The sequence below is a fragment of the Calidris pugnax genome, unplaced genomic scaffold (assembly GCF_001431845.1).
Source record: "Calidris pugnax isolate Ruff unplaced genomic scaffold, ASM143184v1 scaffold18, whole genome shotgun sequence".
In the NCBI taxonomy this organism is placed as follows: Eukaryota; Metazoa; Chordata; class Aves; order Charadriiformes; family Scolopacidae; genus Calidris; species Calidris pugnax.
The window spans coordinates 8,403,235-8,417,241 of NW_015090812.1; the positions used below are offsets into that span (position 1 = coordinate 8,403,235).

General features: G+C 54.1%; 1 protein-coding gene across 4 annotated transcripts; it reads left to right on the top strand.

Annotated features, from left to right (window-relative positions):
• The first annotated feature begins 1,526 nt into the window (after positions 1 to 1,526).
• LOC106886287 lies at positions 1,527 to 13,450 on the top strand. Of its 4 annotated transcripts, none has more exons than XM_014939056.1 (3): positions 1,527 to 1,654; positions 2,159 to 3,201; positions 12,948 to 13,450. In XM_014939056.1, exons 2-3 carry the CDS (start codon positions 2,724 to 2,726, stop codon positions 13,121 to 13,123), a joined length of 654 nt encoding a protein of 217 aa, XP_014794542.1. In that variant the 5' UTR covers positions 1,527 to 1,654; positions 2,159 to 2,723; the 3' UTR covers positions 13,124 to 13,450. The 4 variants fall into 4 exon arrangements, with proteins under 4 accessions (XP_014794542.1, XP_014794543.1, XP_014794540.1 ...); XM_014939057.1 differs by lacking the exon at positions 1,527 to 1,654 and adding an exon at positions 1,911 to 2,047 and having other exon boundaries at positions 2,455 to 3,201; XM_014939054.1 differs by lacking the exon at positions 1,527 to 1,654 and adding an exon at positions 1,914 to 2,047.
• The last annotated feature ends 557 nt before the right edge of the window (positions 13,451 to 14,007 follow it).

A 14,007-nucleotide genomic window follows, 5' to 3' on the forward strand; every position in this document is an offset into this window, starting at 1 on the left:
CCTGGGAATGAAGTGTGGTGGGAGCTCATGTGGGACAGTGACACACAGATCCACGCAGCCACAGAGATGGCTCAGCCCAGACCAGATGCTCTCCTTTTCCCTCCAGTTGATGCACTGGTGCCATGGCAACTGCTAACACCAAACAGCTGTGATGAAAATACAGTTTCAGAGCAGCTTCAGCGCCCAAGGACTGGTGGGCATGTCACAGGGGTTGTCCTCTCCTCCTGGGGGCTCCAGCCATCCAGAGTGGGCCAAAGCCAAGCTGCACTATGGTACCCCTGCATAGAGTCCAAAACTCGCCTTGTATGGAAGAGTTTCTTTAAAAATACATAATCTTGCTTCAGTTTCCCTCTTGGAAGGATACAATCTGCTGTGGCAGGACTCAGAGTCTGAGAGGAGCTCTGGCCCTCAAAGCATCCCTACAGCTTCATGCTCTGGAGGCAGAGGAGGAGCTCCAGCCCCTGGCATCATAATGCTGGGGCAGGGGGACACTGGGACATGTCCCATTGCAGGGTATGTCCCCATGCAGCTGCCCAGATGTGTTTCTGTAACCTGTCACAGCTCTGTCACTTGTGAGAAGAAATTTTAGGAGGCTGTAAAATGGTCCTGGGGGACAGATGACTGTGTGACCTGGTCTGTGCACGCTCCAAGGCGGGCAGAAAAGCTTTTATTCCATTTTCTTTGCTCCTGGGCTGTACAATATGCCCAAAATCTACCTGAGCCCTGGTGATTTTATTGTAAGGGAGAGATTTTGCCATTTTATTCTACACTCTTCCAACCCCCGGGCAGCTGGCAGGATTGCTGCTGGCTGGTAATACCCACCAAAAAAAAAAAAAAAAAGTTAATCTTTTGCTATTATTTCTCCGAAGCTCCATTTGGCTGCATTCAGGCCTAATGCGGTGATTTCCTTGCCTTTGTGACAGCTATTTCTTACATGGGGAAGCTGCACCCAAAAAAAAAAAAAAAGTAGATGTGAAAAATGGACCTGTGATTTATTTTCACCTCTAAATATAGAAAGACAATTTCCCCCCTCTCGAAGATTTCCTCTTCCTTGTCTTTAAATAAGTCCCAGTGCCTTCAAACCAAGCCAGCATCCCCCCCATTGCCAAGGGGGATGCGGAGATGTGTTTGTAGGGAACCCGGACCAGTTTAAACCCAGCATCAAGGTGACCAGGGACAGTTCTGGCTCTTACCAGTTTGCACAGACATCTAACCAGGGAGGGGGGATGGCGAGGGAGATCAACCCCGAATCCTCTGGGCTTTCTGCAAATCGGGCATCCCACTAATGCCAAAACTTTGCTGGGCGGCGGCTGAGGGGGGAGCGGGGCTGTGGGGACCATCATTCCCTCGGGATGCTGGCGGTGGGATTGATGATGTCCGCCCTCCTCCCGGCAGCGCCAGTGATTTGATTTCTCTCTGCCGGCAGCGCAGCTCCCAGACAAAGGCTGTGCTCAGCCCTCGCCTTCGGGCTGGAGCTGGGGGACTCTTCCCCGAGGGGACACCAGCTCCGTCCCCAGCGCTGCCTGAGCCCGGGCTGCCGCTGGGACACGCCGGCCGTGCTCCCCGGTGCACACGCGTGTACCCACGCACACCCACACCACACGCACGCCGGCTGCTCCCCACCTCTCCGGGAAGATCCAGCGGCCGGATCAAGGTATGCGCGTCTTTTGGCTGGATGGAGGCACGTCTTTTGGGATGGAAAGGATTAACTCCCCGGGGAGCAGCGTCGGAGGCTGAGCCTGTGCTCCCGCCACGCATCGCCGGCTCCACGGAGGGCTGGGGAGTTGTGGAGCCAACCTCTCGGCAGCTAATCCCCCTCGCTGCCGGCAGAGCCAGCGGGGCTGTGGGGTGAAGGGACAGGGACGGGGAGGAGTGTACACACACACACACACACACGCACGCGTGCACGCACGCACGCCCCGCAGACGGCGGGCAGCGGCACCGGATCGGTGGCTGTTTGCGGGGAGGTCCGTAGGGAGCCGGGAGATGAATAAAACAAGCCGGACCACCGGGCGAGCAGATCTGCTCCCTTGCAAAAGTCCTTAAGGTAAAACCCGAGAGCAGCTGCTCCTCAGCTGGGCTGCCCTCTGGATTCCAGGCGCTGGGATCCCCGCCGTCCTGGTCGTTGACAAATCTGACTATGATTTTATTTTTAAAGGAATCGATCAGGAGATGCCGGCAAAAGAAGTTGGTGAAAGCCAGGCTGGCGTGGCCGGGAGCTGTGTGCCGACGGCACCGTCACGCACCGGGAGCAGCTGAACTTTGTGGGTTTTGAATAGAGGTTTCTCCTCTGTGGAGGCTTCGGGCAGCGTTACGGGGAGAGTCACCGCACACCTTGCGCCTGCTGTTACCCAGACTGAGTCCGGGGGACGGCAACGGGGGGACTTCTGTCTCTCCGAGGACCATCACCTGTGAAAAGAAGCTGGAGAAAGGCAATTTATCTTTCTTTTCCAGATGACTGAAAATACCTACAGGATCCTGTCACTCCAGTTTTCATCAGGAAGTAGCGTCCGGGAGAGACGGCTGAGGAACAGAAATGATAGCAGTCAAAATCATTCCAGCACCTACTTTTTCCCAAGGAACTTCATGCCTGTAGGGGTTTGCTGTGGGCATTTCCATGAGTGAGGACCGACGTACCGCAGATGCATCCCTATCGGATCATGTAAGAATTTGCAAATGAGAAACCTACCCCAGCAAGACCATCTCTGCCCAGTTTGCAGTACATGGTTTGTTGTAAGCACAGCAGTTCTCGCCTCTTTCTCTCCCTTCTAAATCTCTTGGGCTTGGAGATCTCTTTCCTCATTGCAATTATGATTATTTGCAACATCAGTGCCATCAAAGATTGGAGCACATTCCTCTCCCAGATCCTGCCCAGCGTTAACAAGACTCTGAACTTGGTACAGCAAGTGGAAGCCACCACCAGCTCGGTGGTAAGTGTCCTCCAGGACCCTGAGCAGGACAACTACCTGTCCAACAGCCAGTCTATGAACTCCAGCAACTTCACGGCTGGCCTGGACCACTTGTTCCAGTACTCGTACTCAGACAATGACCAGCTTTACAAGGAGTACAAACCCCCTCCTCGAGACGCCATTCCTTTGCCCAAGGCTGTCCTCTACCTTCTCATGGCAGCCCTGGTGGTGGTGGCAGTGGCGTACGCCATCGTCGGGCATCTCATCAAGGACCTCATTCACGACTTTATAGGTGAGTGTGGGCATCACGCGCTGTGTGCATGTGGTCAAAAAGCAGCCTGGTGCAAAGCCTGGGGGTGACGGCTGGCGTCTCTCCTTTGATTTGGGTGGGTTTTAGACCGAGCCTTGACCCTTTCACATTAACGAGAGTGTTACTTTATCTGATGTGCTGGGGTCTCCAAACTGAGATGAATGTTGATCAGCTCCCGGGAGAAAATACTTGGGTTTAGCCCCTTTCCTAAAGAAATGTTACGTGTGTGTGTGTGTGTGTGTGTATAAATGTGGGTGTATAAATGTGTACGTGTGTCCGTCTGTGCTGCCAAACGACTAAAATCCATTGGCAGGTTTCAACTGAGCTTGGTTTAGAGGTCTCCAAAATGAAAAGTTTCATGGCAACAGATACCTGAGTGCAGGTTAACAATCCACTAGGGCACTGGGAAAGAAAAGCCTAACCTCTTATCAGACACCAGTGAATCCACAAACTCCTAGGAAACACAGGTCAGCAGTCTGCCTCCCTTGTACAGCACCTAGCACAACCCTCACAGCCTCTGAGGCTGCTGCAACAAATCTATAAGATGATAGCCCAAAGAGTCTGCATTTTTATGAGAACTGGCTTCCCAGCTCTTTCGTTTCACCCTGTTGCTGATGAATGAGGTCCCTCATCGAGTCCGACATCGGGGACGAGAGCAACAAACATTCTGTGGCCACCATGGGCAGGCAGTGGTGCTTGGCTGCTTACAGCAAGCCCTCAGTGATACTTCTGTTGTTTGCTCCATAATTTGAAAGGCTGGTGATGCTGGGGAGCGCAATTCCCCTCTGAATCCTCAGTACTTTTGGCCCCTACACCCTGACAGCCACCTCACCATGTCCTCTGGGGGACAGGGCCCCACCGCAGGGAGCTGGTGGCAGTTTTCCAGCTGAGACAGGGGCACAGGAGGGTTCCACATGGGGATTTAAGCTCCTGACCCCTGCCAATGTACATACCCTCCCTGAAAGCTCTGGGGAGCAATGTCCTCTGCAGGGGAGCAGAGCTGAAATCCCATTGCACATCCCTTGCTCCGAACCTGCCCCCCAGGCAGGGATGAAACCCTGCAGGCTCCATCTCTGCAGTGGGAGGGAGATCACACTCATCTGGAGCAAAATCCACGCAGAGCTGAAATCCCATTGCACATCCCTTGCTCTGAGCCTGCCCCCCAGGCAGGGATGAAGCCCTGCAGGCTCCATCTCTGCAGTGGGAAGGAGATCACACTCATCTGGAGCAAAATCCACGTGCTCATTCAAGATTCCCCTTTATTTCCCTGCTCCTGGGACGCAGGAGATGATACACAACTGGCCAAAACTCCGACAGGTGCCTGCGGGGCAGGCAGCACCCATGCCTTGCTGATGGGAGGACAAGCCAAGTCCTTGGGGCAGGGGGTCACCACCGGGCAGGGGCTGGCAGATCTGGGACATGGGTACCGGCCAATGCCTTGCTGATGGGAGGGCAAGCCAAGTCCTTGGGGCAGGGGGTCGCCACCAGGCAGGGGCTGGCAGATCTGGGACATGGGTATTTGGGGAGGAGGTATTTGGGACAGGAAGGGTTGAACATCCTGGCAGGGAGCAGTGCTTGGGGTCACACACGAGGCTCAGCCAGGAGAACGGCAGGGAGCTGCTGCTGAGGAGTCTTTCTTCGCCCCAGCTGGAAGGGAACGGATACTGTCTTAAAGTGTTAAATATAACACTTAATCAGCAGCTTTCTGGGGCTGTAGCGTCTCCTGGCTCTGCCGTTCATCTGATTTAGCGTTGCCTTCCCAACAAAGGTAGGCAGCAGGGACAGCACCTAAAAATATACAGGCTTCTGTCCTGAGATGCTCAAAGGACCAGGTCAGAGCGGGTTAGAAACACCCCCAAGGTGGGAGCCGGTCCAGACGCAGTGACCCCATGGAAGAGACACCCCTGCCTCAATTGCTGGGGTCTCTGATGCAGGAGAGAGTGGATGTGGGTGCTCAAAACCACCCCTGGGGTGGGTAATGCAAAGCAGGGTCAAAAATCATCATAAATGTCATGCCCCCCCAGGCAGGGAGAGAGGCTGAAGCCACAGTCAGAGGCACCCGTGCCCACACCACGCTATTTCCAGCTCAGCACCATCGCTCCCTGGTGACCTTGGGCACCTTTTGCTTTTGCGTGGGACGTCTGCGTGGGACGGGGTCAGTGGGGAGCCCCTTCCATCGCAAAGCCCTTTGCAAAGGGACTTCCACAGCCTCTCACAGCACCAGGGGGACAGCCCTGGGGTCTGTCCGCTTGCTGCCACTTTGGAAGAAGCCCGTTCCCAGCTGAACACCCTCACTGAGGGCAGAGCATCCTCCCTGCCCTGGCTGGAGGTGACACCTCTCTGAGTTGGGATCAGAAATCCAGATGTGACCTTCTGCCCCATCCAGACAGAGAGGAGATGGCATTTCCCAAACTCCAGCAGCACCCAAAGGCTGCTTCCAGCTTGTCCTATTTAGCACTCCGGGCCCGTCTTCACACCATTTATACGCTTAAAATGAGCCAGTCCTCGGAGGAGAGCGGACGAGACTGTGTTTGTTAACACTGCCAAGCAGCAGCCTTTAAAGAGAAGGTTTCATTTGAATGAGTTTGCATAAAATGACTTCAGGGACAGGACAGAGGGACTGAAGGATAGTAAATAAGAAGCTGGTCTATTAGCTGCTTTAACACAATGCCTGGATTTATATACTCAGTAGCAGCTCCAACCCTCACTATCAGCGTTTCTGTGCTAATCATATTTAGAAGGATAGACAGAGATGTGGAAATAAGATGCCAAAGGGCTGGAGTCTGTTTCGGGGAGATTAAAGTGTGAATAGTTAATCGCTACTTTAAACAGTCACTTGGAGACATCAAGAATGATTTGGATTCCTCAATAACAGCTTGTAGGACACGGCTGGGGGGGGTTAAAGCATCACCCCATCCCCGTGTGCTCACAGGGACTGCAAGAAGCGGGCGCTGGGCTCAGTTTGGGATGGCGGACGGGCTCTCGGGATGCTGGTGAGCTCTCTCCCTGCGAAATCTGAACGGATATTTGGGACACCAGCACCGCTCTCACAGCCACTTTTTAAAAATTCAATTAAGAGCTTGTCCGGGCAAATGCTGCTGTGATGCCCAGCAGGGTGGGGAGGAGCAGAAAATGGGAGGCTGCATTGGAGGAGAGGGAAGGATGTATTGCTGGAGAGAGGGAAGGCAGAATTCCCCTCGGCCGGGGTGGGGATCCTGTCGGTCCTCATCCCCCCGACCACCTGGATATGGATAAAAGGGCTCTCAGAGAGCCTGTGTTCAGCTCTTCCTTGAGAGACCTGGCCAAGAAGAGCCCAAAATACCTTAATTTCTCTCCAGTTCCTCCCCGCTTGCTCTGAGTATGCAAAGCCTCACATTTGCAACTTTCCCAAAACTCCTCGGGCATCTCCGCTTGGGGGACCGTTGCCAGCCCCCTCACCCCGAGGCAGAACGATGGTTCCTGCGTGAGTGCGGCTCCGACACGGCGACCAGTTAAGACAAATGGGGTCGAAGCGTTTGGAAAGCAGCTTAACTGGGGAGCGCTGGAGAGCTGCCGGAGACGGCGCTGCGGCGAAGTGCTGGTTTGGCAAATGACAAGCCTGTCGCCAGCCTACAAAGCGCCTAATTACTGCAATCCTGGGGAATCAGCCCGCCCTCCCTCCTCCGTCCCCAGCAGTTCACCCAATATCGCCCTTGTTTAAACACACACACATACAAAAAAGGAGGGAAAAAAAAAAAAGAGAGAAAAAAATAAGGAGGGGGGGGGAAGAGAAAAAGTTTGACTGGAAACAAAGCTGTTGCCATGGAGACTGCGGCGCGTGTGGTCCCCGGGAAAGCATCTCGCTGCCTGCACGGAAACCACACAGGAAGGGTCTCTTGGTCTGCGTGGGAGCTGATGCTTTGCAGGAAGACCTTTGCCAGTGTCCCTTGGTTCAGCCGAGGTCTCCTCTGAGTTGCTGGTCTCCAGAGGAGACCTTGAGGAAACTTCTCCTCCGGGAATGGGCCCATGGCAGATGCCCCCCCCAGATAAGGCAGGGCAGGTTCACCAGCACTGGTGGGACTGTGCTGGTCCGTGGTTTCAGGACCACTCAGAACCCTAAGCCTGTCTTGGAGCGGGATCTTTCTTTTCTTTGCCCTTTCGACCCACCAGCTGTATTTTTATTTTTCAGCCTTATCTCCACCCGCCACATTTCAGGCTTCTTTGGGAAACGGTCTCCTTGAACAAAGAAACAGTGCATGAATGTAGCGTTGCTGAAAATAGCTGCTGGGTGATCCTGCAGGGACTCGGGATCCGCTTTTAATTGCTCCCACGCAGAACCGCAGGGCTCTTAGGATAATTCAGCCCATGGCAGGGACTGCAGATAGCGTCTCGGGCCCGTCAGAGAGGGCTTATGTCTTCTTTTGGGGCTCTGTTCTGAGGATGATTCATTTGCCTGCCAAAGTTATGGGAAAAGAAGAGACTGTGTGAGGTTCCCTTCTGTTTCCCCACTTTGGTGCTAACCCACCTCTGACACCAACCCCCCAGCCTCAGTTTCCCTTTTGGTGCATGGGGGTGCATTGGGGGTTCCTTAGCTGCTGGTCTAGGGGTGCTGATGTCTAGCAGCAACTATAGTAGGGTGGCTTTCACCAGGCTAATTCCCACTCCCAGATTCTGTAATAACAGGCAGATGCCCCATCCCCACATCCACCTTAGCATTGCCGTGGCTGTGGCTATCGGCTGGACAAGTGGCCACAGTGCTCAGGCCATGAGAAAAGCAGGCAGAGGTGGCTCCACTCTTGGACTGTTTCATGGCCAAACCTTTGAAGCACAAAGCCCGAGCACTGAGATGGCTACCAGCATGTGCTGCCAAGGATCAACCAAGGCTGGCCTCGAGGATGTACCATCCCACAGCACCATTTCCATTTCGACCATCGCATGGTCCAACAACTGGCTGTGTCAGGTCCCTGAGGTGAGGCCCAGGCCTTTCTGCTCTGCTCCTCTGCAAGTGCTGGTCTTCCTCAAGCTGAGACCGAGCAGGGCTCCTCACCCTCTCACCATCTTTGCTCTGCCTCTGGCAAATGCCTCAGGCTGGAAGATGCGGAGAGCAACTAACCACCTCCAGGAGCATCCCTGCCTCCCACGTACCACACCTGAGTCATTACCCCTCGGAGATCCAGTCTCCGGAGCAGCAATGCTGCCCAGCAGGTGGGACTGGGATCAAACGCAGGCTTGGTTGAGGCTTATACTGGTGCAGAGAAGCTACTTTTAAGAGAATATCATGATTAATTGAATGCCTTTACCGTGTCACCCCACCAGACCCCTTACGCTGGTGACAGCTCTGCAGAGGGACAGCATCCTTACCTGTCCATCAGCAAAGCCGTTGTCCACACTGCAGGACACTTTTGACTCAGCCAGCACAGCTGACCTAAGAAATCTCTGCAAAACAGGAGGGAAGAATGGACTCCAACAGCAACTTCATTTAGAAAGACATGAATCTTGGAGGGAAAAGGGGGACTTCTTGCTAACAAATTACTACTGGCAGAGGCAGACAGAGATTTGCTGGCAGAACCAACCTGGGAGATGTCTGCTGATTTTGCTAATGAATAAGCAAAGTCTGTCTTGCAAATGAGACGGATACAGTGTCCAGCTGCGACTGCTGCATCATGTCAAACACGTGAGGGATACCCTTGAACTTGTGTCCGACGGTAGTGCTTTGGCTGGAGCTGGTCCTGCCTCACTGCAGTGTATGAGGCAATCGCTGGGTCAGGACCTGTTTCAAACAAAGAGGTCTTCTGCTCCTGCTGCTGGGAAAAAGGCTTTTTTAGCAGCTGTTTTCACACCCAGCTCCATTTAAAGCAAGTAAAACTAGAGCACGAGTTTGATTGTTCATCTAACCTGTCTCGCCTTCCATTGCTTGTTTCCATCTCTGCAGGGAGTGTGAACGTCTCACTCACCGGGTTGCATTTAAATTTCAGCCCTTTCTCCCACCTCCTTTTGCTCTTCTGTCAGGGACGTCTCTTTTCCAGTGGCTGAAGTGCCTCGTGGACATCCTGCCCTGTCACTGATGAATGCAGGGGACCTGGCCAATCCACTGGGATGAGACTGGGCATAGAGCATCCCCGTGCCCCTGTGCAGACAGGCAGCAGGAGGCTGCTCCCCACTGCCTGCCACTGTAAAAGGTTTCCAAGCAAGGACAGTCCCTCATGCCACTGGTATGAGGAGGCGCTGCAAAACCTAGGCCACCCAGAACAGTATTTTTCTGCCTCCTTGGATCAGCACATCCCAAAGGTCCTGCTTCCAGGGATGCTGTCAAAGACTCGGGCAGAGCCAGGGAGGTGCAGGGGCACTTTGTGCCACATCACTCTGCTATTTAGGGAGAGCTGCTACTCCGCAGCTCCTGGTTTACCCAGTCTACCCTATCTCCTCTCCCCAGCTGCTTTGGATCAATAACTCCATATCGATCTCACCCCATCTCAGCACTTTCCACCTCGCCTTTCACCCTGCAAGACCTCAGCAGACACGCTGCGCCTCAGCAGCACCAGACGAGCAGGGAGAGGTGTCCCTGGGTTAGATGCTGCTCTCCAGGCCTGACTGAGAAAGTCACTTTGTCCTTCTCTTTTATCTGAGGCATTCACATACCTGCCCATGTGCACACCCTGATTTTGCAGGATGTTACAAGCTCCTTCCAGGGGCTGGGTAGGGGCAGGCAATGCATTTCCTCCCCTCCCGGGTGTGACCATCCTGAGTCCAGGGGAGCCACTGCCCCAGGAGCTCACCATGGGACCCCTGCTCACCCCAGCTCTGCCTTTGGATGCCCCAGATCCATTGGGTGTCCCAGTTCAGCTTGACTTTGCTTGCCTTCTAGCTAGAGCACATGTGAACCTGAATGTGGACTTTGCTCCAAAAGAGGATTTCATTTTCTTCTCAGTGCTAATTGTGCCCATTTTCTGCTGGTCATGCAGACCTCCTGCCAGATGTAAGGCATGAAAAGAGAAATACCTGTCGCAATGCTAAGGGCTTCAGCTACCTTGAGTCGGTCACCACCATCCCTCAGCTCCTGGCACCCCGCCACCCTCCATCACCTGATTACAACCCTCTGCAGGGTTCATTATCCGAGGTTTCTAACACTCCCTTGTGCATGATGTGAGGTTGTGCATCCCATCCCCCTGCAAAGGTCCTTCCACATCAGAGCAAGGTTTAATCCCACCTGAGCCAAAGACATGCAGGTCTTCTCTCTCCTCCCCCTCATCAGGGATCCCCTGTGAGGGACCCCAGAGAACCCCAGTTTCTCACACACAGGCTGAGAAAACTGGGGAGGAGCTGGAGGGAGAAGCTGGGGAGGAGCATGCACGGCTGGGACAGAGCTGGCCAGCAGTGGCTGGTGAGGGAGATGAAGGCGCTGACATTTTTATGGTGGTTTCTCCAGGGTCCTGCCAGCAGGAGATTCTCCGCCAGCTCCATGGGGCCTCGCTCCCCTCTTCTGCACATGGCAACATGCTGAAGTTACAGACCATAAATGGCCACAAATAACGTGTAATTGTGTAATTACTTCACTCCTTACTTACACAGTCAAATCATAAAGGCATCGCAGTAAATACCCTCTAATGACAGCCTAATTACATCTTCCTGCAGATTACCGGGTAATTAGATCCAGCAGGCTCCAGAAATAATTCCCAGGGAAGCAGCAGTTCGGATTAGCGCGTACAATCCAGCCCGCATTTACCCAGGAATTAGACTGCGGCGGCCTCACCCAAGCCACCTTCCCTGGGCACCCTGGCCAGCCATGTCCCCTTTGGTGACAACGCACTATGACCCTTTTCCCATGGAAATGGCTTTTGCTGAGCTCTGCCGGCACTCTCCCGAAACACCCATCCTCTGTGTTTCTGCCTTTATCATGGTGCCATGCCCAGCTCTTGCTTCTTCTGCCTGCAAATGGCCCCAGGAGTTCCTTGTTTGGCCACCAAATGCCACCTCTCCTTGCCCACAGGCATGCAAAGCCATGGTCTTTGATTCCCTTTGCATCACTCACCCAATGGCTCCTGGAATATCCGGGGACCTGCCACCTCTTTTTCTATGGGTTATTCCCCTTCTTCCTTGCCAGACCAGCCCCTGCTCCCACTGGAGTTTTACCACTGACGTCAAGGAAAACAAGACGAGACCTTTAATAGTATTTGTAGGAGGCAATCTTGTTATTGCCTTCCGGATCCTCCTCATGCCAAGCAGCTGCGCGGGGTTGGCATGAGCCCGGGAGGTCTTGGAAGCAGGAGACAGGGATCCAGGCTGCGGGGCCAGGCTGGGAAGCAGCCGGTGGAGTGTTTGGCTTTTGTCTAAATCCAGTAAATCCAAGCAAAATGGAGGCTTTAAAGGAAAAAAAAAAGACCTATATGAGCCTCCTGAGCTTGGCTGATTTCCTCGGGGAAGGGTTGTGATGGGGAGCCCAGGCTCTGGTGGGGGCTGTGGACCATGCAAACAAAAGCTAAATGCCCCAGTTGGGATGCAGGGTAAACCCAAGGCTCCTCAAAAGCCTTTAGACCACATCTTTGCCGGGTTCCCCAGTCACTCTTGCCAGCACCGTGGTAGTCATGGGGACTGTGGTGGTTCTTCTCCTGCCCTTCCCATTGCACAACTGGCAGATCCTGCTGCTGCGGTGATGGAGGTGAACAAAAAAGGAAAAATGAGAGAAAGCAGTAACTCTCTGGACATGCCACCAGCACCTAGCATGGTGGGAGCTCTGTCCTCCTTGGAACCTGCACCTGTACCCAGCCAGTCCACACCAGGCAGCGGGGCACAAGCCCTTCTGCTCCCTGCCTGGCCCCTGTGGAAGGGTGGGCACCCACCCCAGCTCCACAGCATGAGCATCACTCTGAAAGCCATGCCCTGCACCCTTGGGGATGTCATGGCCAAACGGCTTTAGTCTGGAGAAGAAAGTCAAATATTGCATTGCAAAAGTGACAAAACTTCTGAGTTATCTTCAAAAAAGAGGGAAAAGCTTTGGGGTTTTTGAAAAAATACGGAGACCCACAGGTCTTTCCCGTCTCTCCTCACTAGTTGGTATCCCAAAAAATGAGACTTTCATCTCCTTTCATCCCTGGGATCCCACCCTGGCATTTCCCATCATTTGCCTTGGTTTTACTGCAAAACTTTTTTTTCTACAGCCCATGAAAAAGGCAACCCCTTGCTGTGATTGCCTTTCTCTGCCCCCGCTCTGCCACGCAGCCCACCTCCCCCACTGAAGAGCTGCAACTTAAATGCCCAATGAAAACAGAAAATACTCTGAAATACCCTATGTCATAGGTGACAGAAGTGTTATTTCTCAAGTGTCTGGGATGCACTTCCGTGGGGGATAAGCCATGTCCCATTTTGATGTCACACAGTTATTCAATCACCTCCTCTGTTTCCTACAGCAAAAACCCAGTGTAGGAAATCTATGCTTTCCCCTGCACACTTTACTTCAGAGACACTGCATTTTCATTTTGGGGATTAGCAGGGTGATTTCATTTGCCTGAACTGGGAGGGATTCCAGAAACCAGCAGCCTGAAAACCAGTGTGGAGCCGGGAAGAGCAGAGACCCTGGTACTGGGGGGTGGAGGGAGCCGGAGGGGTGGGGGTGGGCAAGGGGCTCTCCTGAGGGGTGAACACCAGGAGTCAGGGGCAGGATGTAGTGGGGAGCAGTGATTTCCCAGCCAGCTTTGACTCTGGAGCCAGCCAGAAGTAACCGGGGGCTTGTTTTCTGCTTTTCCTTCCTCCAGACTGGATCTTCGGCCCCAGCCCTGATGACAACAGCAACAAAAGCGATGTCAACTGCATCAGCAACAGCGTCAACGAGATGAGCGAGATCCCCGAGGCGCCACGGCACCGGGACCGCCAGCCCCAGGACGTGGTCATTGCCATCGGGGAGACCTGCCACCTCCCGCAGCAGACATGACCGGCGTGGTGGCCGGGCCAGGCGGGATGGAGCAGTGGGATGGAGCAGGAGGGACGGAGCAGCGGGATGGAGCAGGAGGGATGGAGCAGCAGGATGGCACAGCGGGATGATGCAGCAGCCAGCTTGCAGGACCGGGCGGCGAGAGGATGGGATGGGCAGAGCCAGCACCATGGAGCAAAACCCTCCTCGCCCCGGTTTTGCCAACCTCTAAGGACCTTGCCGGGGTGGGCAGCATCGCCCCTTCTCCCGGGCTCGTCAGTCCTGCCCTGACATCTGCCCATGGGTTTGTGACCTCCCTTTCTTCCCTGTGAATAGCAAAAAAAAAAAAAAAAAAAAAAAAAAAGCAAATGCAAAATACACCCCCCAAAGAAATCTCTCAAGAGAAACAAACCAGAGAGGAGCCGGGAGGTCCTTTGGTGTGCGACTGTCCCAGGGATGTGGTGGTGAGAAGGGGAAGGGAGATGAGGAGGCCACATGAGAAATGGGGGTGTCTGTGTTTCTGGGACCAGACCCAGGAAGCAGCAGGGAGCTGGGGCTGGAGCGTGACCCAGGGGCTGCAGAAAGGCACTGAAAGGTCAGCAGGGGCCAAGTCCAGCCCGCTACGTTGATGACCTGCCCAGGTCATCGCTCCTCCCCTTTAATTTTGCACTTCCAGCTCACAGCCCATTTCAGCAGATGCGTCCCGTGGCCCTGGGGCAGCGGGGTGACAGTCCCACCTCCTCAGGCACCCTTCCTCCCTCATGCCTAGGTCAAGAATACCACCTTCCTTCCACTACCAACTCAGGTTGAGTCCAGCATCCCTGCTGGGACACAGCACACCCCTGTTCTCTGAGGAAAGTTGCTGAAGGGGAGGGAAGTGACCCACCTGAAGGAGAACCCAGCTC

Excerpts from the sequence above, each read along its gene's own strand:
- LOC106886287 (XM_014939056.1), top strand. The coding sequence starts at position 2,724 with ATGGTTTGTTGTAAGCACAGCAGTTCTCGCCTCTTTCTCTCCCTTCTA. Across the intron at positions 3,202-12,947 it reads CCTCATTCACGACTTTATAG|ACTGGATCTTCGGCCCCAGC; the intron begins GTGAGTGTGGGC and ends TCCTTCCTCCAG.